At 46.1% G+C, this 8,530-nt stretch overlaps 1 protein-coding gene across 1 annotated transcript in view; it reads right to left on the bottom strand.

Annotated features, from left to right (window-relative positions):
- Nucleotides 1–1,043: 1,043 nt before the first annotated feature.
- UBALD2 (UBA like domain containing 2) overlaps nucleotides 1,044–8,530 on the bottom strand; it is a 31,477-nt gene continuing 23,990 nt past the window's right edge. The window contains exon 3 of the mRNA XM_083487740.1: nucleotides 1,044–2,976. Within this exon, the coding sequence (XP_083343866.1) occupies nucleotides 2,656–2,976 (321 nt within the window). The 3' untranslated portion in view covers nucleotides 1,044–2,655. The remainder of the gene's footprint in view (nucleotides 2,977–8,530) is intronic.

The following is an 8,530-nucleotide window of genomic DNA, read 5'->3' as shown; positions in this document are numbered from 1 at the left end:
GAATATTGTGCAAGTTTAGCACTCATTTTCATGTTATTTGACTCCAGCAAAAACTGTTTGCAGCCCTCTCAACCTGGAAAATCATGGGACCTTTAGTGTGGCATTCCCCCGTTTTCATGCCGCAGCTGCTCACATGACAAGCCGAGAGGCGGCATACCAGCATGCACTGCACTTCCTGCCCATTTTGAGGCTCATGCCCTCCTTTTTTTACCTGGTTAGAAAGCGTGCCGGAATTTCAGCACAGAACGGCACAGTGTCAAGGGACGGCATTTTGACATCTGTGCGAACGACATTTCCCGCACCGTGTTGGTGCAGAGATAGATATGTGGTGGAACAGGCTTATGCAGCATGCAAGGAAAGTTAGCAAAACCAGGCACTAACCTTATAATAAATGAACGCAATACACCCACCATGCGAATGAAACCGAAGTCTGCCCCCTGCCCCATCATCTCCCTCTGCAAATTAGAGGGCAGCAGCCCGAAAGGGAGGTCCTGGCTCCTAAACAGGCATGTTTCCCATGTGATGTAAATCCTGGTTTTCCAGGGGTCTACACTGCATGGGGGAGGATACATGAGTAGAAGCTGGCTCCCCGATTCACAAAGACACCCTCCAACCTCTGGAGAGAGAAATGGGAATGGGAGTACAGCTAGCACTCTCGTTCCCATGTTTCTCTCCTCATCTGGCACTGAAGTGTGTAAGTGCTTTTTCTTTTTTAACCTGAATTAAGAAGCAATTCCAAATGAATGCTAATATTAACACTGACGACCTAGTTTCGTTTTGCATTTCACATAAGCCAATGAGTGACGTGCAGCAGGGACAACAGGGAAGAGCGGAGTAGGTTTCTAGATAAAGGAAGGGAGGGGGAGGAAGAGGAGAGCAAGCTGTGTGCCTTTGCAATGTCGCGTATGTAAAGAGGAAGCATTGGTTTTTGGTTTCCGTTCAGTTCTAACGTATATCATTCATACCCATCAGATTTCTTTGAATTAAAGAAGAAGAAGTGTAAGGCAACAGGGTGGGGGACAAAGAGACAAGTGCCACTCTGGTTAAAAAAGTGATTTTTTTTTAATTTTTAAATTAATATAAAACCTTCAACCTGTTTAAGCAAGATTCTGATTTTAAAACCTAAAAAACAAAAAAACAAAAACAAAAAGAGCCTCAGCATCGCCCTTGCCGCCGGATGTCAGGGAGCACTCTCTTGAGTCCTCTTTCGAATAATCCATCTTCTGGGGAGGTTGACGTTTGTGTTTTTATACCTTTGAAAACTTCAGCAACTTCCCTTCCAGCTTATCCTCCCAAATGCTTAAACTTTGTCCTTTTAAAAAGGGAAACAGCTTGAGAGCTGAAGGGGAAAACCATTCCCCCAAAAAACAAGAAGGGGACGGGTGGGGGTGGGTGGGAGAGCAATAAAGAGTCTGTGGTAAGGTACCAAAAAACAAAACCCCCAACCCATTTCTAGTTTCTGCTACTTGGAGCACACCTGCTGCAGCCGTTGAAGAAAAAGGGTTTCAATAGGCCAAAGTTGGGGCAATGGAGAAAGGGTTTGAACCCAAATGACAGCACGGACGCAAGCCCACGAAACCCCACTCTCGCCCATAAATTTGCCAGCCCATGTATAGGCTAGAAGAGCTAGCTGGTTTTGCCAGACTGTACATGTCTCGGCACCTGTCAAAAAAGGACAAGATTTGCCTCCTTGAATGTACAAAATCTTGAGTAGGACTCAACATGGTCTCACAGATTTACAGCCCCGATAACGTGACATTTTGCACTATTCCATTTTTTTCCTTTTCTTTTCAGGCTCCTTCTGTGGCCTACAGGAGAGCCCTGTGGAGCGGAGCCCACAGTGGAAAATTACCTCCCCAACCCCTCACGCTCAGTCACAACATGGGGCAGGGGGTAGAAGCTCAATTCCTTTAGCAGGTGACACCCCACCCAGCCTAGGAGGCTCTCTGAACCGCACGGCCACACAGACAGCCACAGAATCTGAGGCCTGTGCTTTCCCTTCAAGCAAGGAGGGTTTCTTCCCTCAAGGCCCCTCAACCGTCTCAGCTGCTGCAGGCAACTCCTGACAACCAGGAGCCAAAGGAAAATCAAGAGGAGGGCAACAAAATTGGGAAAGGGTGGAAAGGAGAGGCAACTTTCTGAGCTCTCCCAGCCACCCCCAATCACATACATACGCGCGCACACACAAGGAGACACCTTGAACCCCCTCCCCGACCCCCCGGATCCAACACAGCCACCCTTCTTTTTTCCAGGCAGCTTTCGCAGAATGCTACCTGGATCTTTGCAATTCCGTTGCTTTCATTCGTGATGTATATACATTAGATATATTTATATATTTATATATTATAGTTATATAATTTTTTTTCTTTTAAAAAAGAGAAAAAGATCAGTTATTAACTCTCCTGAAGAGTGGATAAGGGAAGAGAAGGAAGGTGGGTGCGGGGGAAAGGAACATCGGGGTTTGGGCTGATGACGACATCTCATCAGTTTTTTTTCTTTAAAAAAACAAAACTATAAAATATTCCAGTGCGATCTTCAGGGGGGAAAAAATACCCCCACCCCATTTCCCTGTGCCCCCTTGGATTTGCCACACCCTCTTTACCGCCCCCGCCACCCTATCAACTTCTTCCCCCCCCATTCCAAAAACATTAAGTCTTATCTCTGGCCATCCATTGCCGCCATGGCTTTCTGCTGGGGGGGCCCTTGCTGAGACACAGGAGGCCACATGGGCTGCTGGTGGTGGAGGTGGTGGTGGAGGTTGTGACTGGTGGGCGACGAAGGAGGGATCCAGGCAGGTTGGTGGTTTGGAGGCGATGAAGCCCAGTAGGGGCTGAAGCTACCCGGAGGAGAGCAAGCCATGGATGTGATAGGGCTGTTGCTGCTCTGAAGGTTCTCTGAAGTCCGCAGCTTGGAAAACATGGCAAGGGCGTCTGGGAAGTTGGGAGGCGTGGCTGGAGTATTGCTGGGCGTGCACATCTGGAGGGCAGAGAAAGAGAGAAACAGGGTTATAATTGCGGCTCCCTTCGCCTGGTCAGTGCAAGGGTTCACCTAATGACTTCCCAAGTCTACTTTAAAAATAATAATAATAGAAGGATATCCAGCTTCCACATGCAACACAAGGAAATAGCCCCAACAAGAGCACATGGCTTCCTCTCCTTCCCCCAACTAAGCAGTACAATGTAGAGTCTGGGAAAATAGATAAAAGAGTTTAGGTCGTTTCCAAAGCATGTGCCACACCCTTGAGCTCCCTCCTTAAAAATTAACTACCCCACTCTGATAAATATTGGCAGAGCAGGGTCCCATATTCACAGCTAAAACCAGTGGCTGGATCGGCATTTTCACCAGCCTGACTGAATGCACCAAATGGAAGGTCTGAGAGGAAGGGGAACTCCATTTTCCACATGGATTAATCAACTGGATGTGCAGCGGATCAATAGGAGCTTGGTGTAAACTATTTTGAGCTCATGGTAGAATGAAATAGAATACAACAAAATGTATAAATAAAACCAAGTGATGTTTAAGAAAGGGTTTACAGCTGGTTAAACAGATTTGATGACCTTGGCTATTCAACCTATAGACTGGCTACATTGCCCCTACACCCATACCTGCCGGCAAGCTTCTTCCTCAATAAATTCCCACCTTCCCACACAATAAATTATTGAAGGAGGATGGGGCAGATTGCTGCTTGGTGAGCTCCTCCTACCCAGAAGTGGACAACCTTTTGCTGACAGTAATTACAAAATGTTGCTGAAGGAAACCAATGGCAGGAACTGTTGTCAAGATTCTGGCCAAATCTGACTTCAGAGAATGCCCTGCTTTAGGCAGGGGGAGGAAAGAGAGAAAGGGGTAAAGTGATGGGGGGCGGGGAGAGGATGCAACACTGGTTTACAAGCTGCTTCACAGAAGGATAACAACTAAGGTCTACACCAGTGCCCTTCAGATGTTGTTCAACTACCCATCTTCCCTCACCACTGGATATCTGGCTTGGAGTGATGGGAGTTGTAGCTCCAACAACTGGGGGACCCAAAGTTGAAGAACACTGGTCTACACCATCCTCCATGTTTATCCAGCCCCCAAGCAACTTTTTCTGCCCTTCCCTCCAAAGATGGGGGGGGGGGGGCAGAGAGATCTGTGTGTATGTGTGGCCTAAAAATGTTCGCTCCAAAATCTTCCACAACAATATCTAGTTGCTGATCAAGGTATTAAAACCTTCCCACACAATAATAGTAGGAAACTAAGTGATTTCCCTTTGCACAAACCTGCAGGAAGCAGACTTTGGGCTGGCACCAATCTGTGGGCTGGTAGTTGGAAAACACACATAACCCCCTTTTTGGTTTTTGGTGACAATATAAAACCGAAGCAGGAGGGTTTAAAGGCCCAGACCGTGTATGATCCAGAATGCATGATCTACATGCCAGGAAAATAGCTGGTCCTACAATTCAGAGAAATGGATGCAAAATCTAAAAGCCTCCAAACACTGGTACACACTGACCAAAGAAAGGCAGGGTGTGTAACTGATGCCTGTTTGTCATGTAGTTTGCAAAGTTATGTTTCATTTTGCTTACACAAAGACAGAGATGGATTGCGCAATCCCAAAATGTACAAAAAGCTTTCTGTGTTATGCCATCAAAATGAAGCAGGTGAACAAACAGAACTGAGTGTGTTTTGCATAATTCCAGCACATTTCAGAACGGGGAACCTTTTTGGTTCACGGGAGGCCCCATTGTCAGTGAGCAATGTTGCCTCATCCCCGACAACTGCATTTTCCACTGTGCAGGGCTGCCTCTTTCAGAGTCTTGACATGTCATGTTTGACTTGCATCATTAATCAAGCGCCAACCTCAATCTTCTGGGGAACTCTAAGACTCAGGGCTGGCCCTTTATCTCAGCAGCATCTCACAAACCACCCCCTCACAATAAGCACACTTCCTTATTAAACATCTTCTCCCTCCTAAAGCCTGAGAAGGAAGCATGACAGCTTGAGAGTTGAGAACCCGGCAGAAATTAGCTGCACCAATAGAGGCCAATTTGCAGAACGTGCCATCTATGATGAAACAATGCATATTAATTGCCCCAAGCAAGTTGTCTGTCTATACCTTTTGTCTGGCTCCGTCACCATGTAAATCGACAGCTCTCTAAAGCGGTTCCCTCATCTGCAAGATGACCTCTTTTATCAGATCAAACACGGCCAGGTACGCAAGTTCCAGTTTAAGTGAGCAGCTGTGCCAGCTTCAATCTTCTGCAGCCATCCAACTTTCCTATGGGTCCACCCTGCAGTCAAATTCTACTCATGACGTGCTGGAGTGCTCCAACAGTCCATGCTGGCCTGGTCTGGCACTCCACTTAAATGGGGGCAAGGGACTGCGTTTGGGAAGCCCATCCACAGAAAGGCAGACAAGAAAACGAAAACGCAAGCACAAAAGAAACTAGTTACACTTTAACTGACCTTTTCCTCACACATGGCTCGGCATATAAAGCAGGGGTGGCTAAGCTTTTTCTGGCCAGAGGGTCGTGTTCACCCTTGGCCAACCTTCTGGGACCTGCATGACAGTGGTGAGTGTGGCCAGTTCACATGGGGACATAGAAAGGTGGTTATACAGAGTCAGGCCATCTACCTCAGTGCTGTCTGTACTGAAAGGCAGCGACTGGCAGTGTCTCACAGACCACATGGAGGTACCAGGAGCCGAACCTTTCACAAGCAAAGCAGATGGTCTGCCACTGAGCATCTTCCCCACATGTGCCACACATGCCCATGAAACAGAGGATCATGCGCAGCCTTCCCTCCCAAGCGGATCTATGCAGATCACCTGAGGGAAAGGGGTTATCATCATCTCTCTGCATGTCAAAGGCCTGATCAGATGACTGGGGAAGGGGTGATTTGCATTCCAATTGGGGAGCTGGGCTCTGCGTCCCAGCACTGTCTCTACTTTCTTTTAATTTTGCCAGAGCCAAAATCAATAGGGACTTTGAGGGGTGGGCAGAAAAAAATTGCTGGGGGGGGGACACTAGAGTTGCAATTTTGTCACCTCAATATAAAGAGTAGGGACTTTCCTGTCTTTCCAAATGTTATATATAGGTAAATCAGATCTAATTTGCATTAATACCTGACCATTCCCCAGCTAATTACCCTACAATAAATACACACACACTGCAAAATTTGTATTTGCAAATGAAAGAGTTGAGCACAGTAACAGGCAATATCCACAAGTTTCCATCTGTGTTAATGCTTGAAAACAGAAGCTGAGGGTTCTATGCTTTTTTCTGGCTCAGACATTTCAGAGAGCACGTGATGAATATTTCCTGTCTCTGCTTCCCATGCATCAGGAAGTTTCATCCAAAATGCCCCCATCTCAGATATTAGGTACTTTATACTGGACAGCTTTAATAGAGGGAGTTGGGGGGGGGGTTCCTCGTTCTTCAGGTAATCCTAATAGGGTAGTTTCAAATATCTTGGAGAAAAATTGGTTCATTCCAGCACAGTCTGGGCCCCACCCTGCAAATAAGTATACTCCTTTTTGTCGGGTCCCTCTAAAAGCTACATTCAAAGTCGTCTGAAAAGAGGAGCAGCTACCTCAATCACCAAGCACTGCGTCCATCCTACACACCTACATGTAATGTAAAGCCCTGAAGTACTCTCCACGTTTGCATACAACTTTCCCTTGGGGTGGAATTCGAACACGCCACCCTTCCGCTCAACCTACTGGCATGTTTGTTTTGACGACTGAGCTCTTTTTTTATTATGTGTACGCAGACTCTCCTGCCTTCCATTTCCCCAGTTCTAAGAAAGGTGCTCTTTTTTAAAAAGGAAAGAAGAATGAAGATAAAACACCAAAATGTAATCAATTTGTCTAGGCTTAAAAAAAAATAAAAAATTCCCGTGGCTAGCTCAGACACCAGGTTAATAAAAACAAGTTTCCTTGTGTGCAGTCAACTGTGTGAAGGTGCATCTGAAGGGTAGAGTGGGAACAGCAGCAATTTAGCTAGCGCACTACAGTAACTCTACTCTAAAATAAGAGAAGTTTAAAAGGTTTGCTAGACATCTAGTAAGCATGCATATCCAGTGGGGCATAGGTTGCAGGTATGTTCATGTTCCTCTCCCTTGTGTGCCACAGCGTAGGGTTGATCTCCCAAACCTCCCCCTCATAAAAAGGAGCCTGGAAGATTGCCTATATTAACGTATGCCTTGCATCACCCATCTGCACAGTGAGGTGCCCAAATCATGTATGTAAATAAGCCGGGCTGACAGCATTTCTCAACCCATCAAGATGTCAGCCAGCCCTAACACCCTGATGCCAAATACATTGTGTGGAACTAGTTGAAACAATGGGATTTGGCTGCCAAGTAAGAGTGTCTCAACCTACATAATTTATTCAAATTTAATTTTTTACACAACTGCTTGCATGTAGGGAAAAACCCATGAACGTCATCAGACATGTGCCTATTTCACATCGCATCCAAGTGATGAGGATTAAGATTCCCACTGTATGGAAACGTGACAAGAGAAGACACACAACAGCCTACTTACTGTTTTACCTTCAAGGAAGTGATCTGTCTGTAGGAAACTCAAGCCAAGCAACCCTTACCAGAGGCAACTTAGGCACAAGAAGTTGTCGGAAATAAAAGCCACTGATTTATGGTGCTCACTTGCATCTCGTATATTTAAAACATCAGAAGCAATAGTATTTCTTTACTACAAGTGTACCTCCCCATTTCCTCCAAAGAGCTCAACGGGCAGCATACGTTGTTCCACCCCACCCTTTATTTTCACAACAACCCTGTGAGGAAGGTTAGACAGAGAGATGAAGACTGGCCAAAGGTCACCAGTGAGCTTAATGGCCAAGTGAGGATTTGAACCTGCATGTCCCCAGTCGCAGTCCAACAGCCTAACCACTGTGCCACACCAGCTCTCTTGTTACCCTGATATATTTTGCTTCTTTACTTAGAAAATTTATAAACCACTTGCTCAAAAAGTACAGTCATACCTCAGGATAAATGTGCTTCAAGTTAAGTATTTTCGGGTTGTGCTCCACGGCGACCTGGAAGTAATGGAGCGCATTACTTCTGGGTTTTGCCGCGCGTGCATGCGCAGACGGTCAAAATGATATCACACGCATGCACAGAAGCAGCGAAACGGATCCCGTGGTACCACTGTACTTCAAATGGTGTACAGGTTCACACATACACGGGGGAAAAAATGCACCGTAGAAAAGTACACAGTTACCAGTCTTCATCCAACTCCTGGAATGGAAGATTAGAACCACAGTAGAAATCTGCCATAAGCAGATGAACACAACTAGTTTCTTCTATTTTGCAGCCTACGTAACATCAAGCACAGCTTTTCCTTTGATGGCCTTACTCTAGAAGCACCGTATTTTTCGCTCTATAAGACGCACCAGACCACAAGACACACCTAGTTTTTGGAGGAAGAAAACACGGGAAAAAAATTCTGAATCTCAGAAGCCAGAACAGCAAGAGGGATCGCTGCGCAGTGAAAGCAGCAATCCCTCTTGCTGTTCTGGCTTCTGGGATAG

Source organism: Podarcis liolepis (assembly GCF_965112155.1).
Source record: "Podarcis liolepis genome assembly, chromosome: 2".
NCBI classification, from domain to species: Eukaryota; Metazoa; Chordata; class Lepidosauria; order Squamata; family Lacertidae; genus Podarcis; species Podarcis liolepis.
The sequence above is the reverse complement of the archived record's forward strand: the minus strand, read 5'-3'. Positions and strand labels throughout refer to the sequence as shown.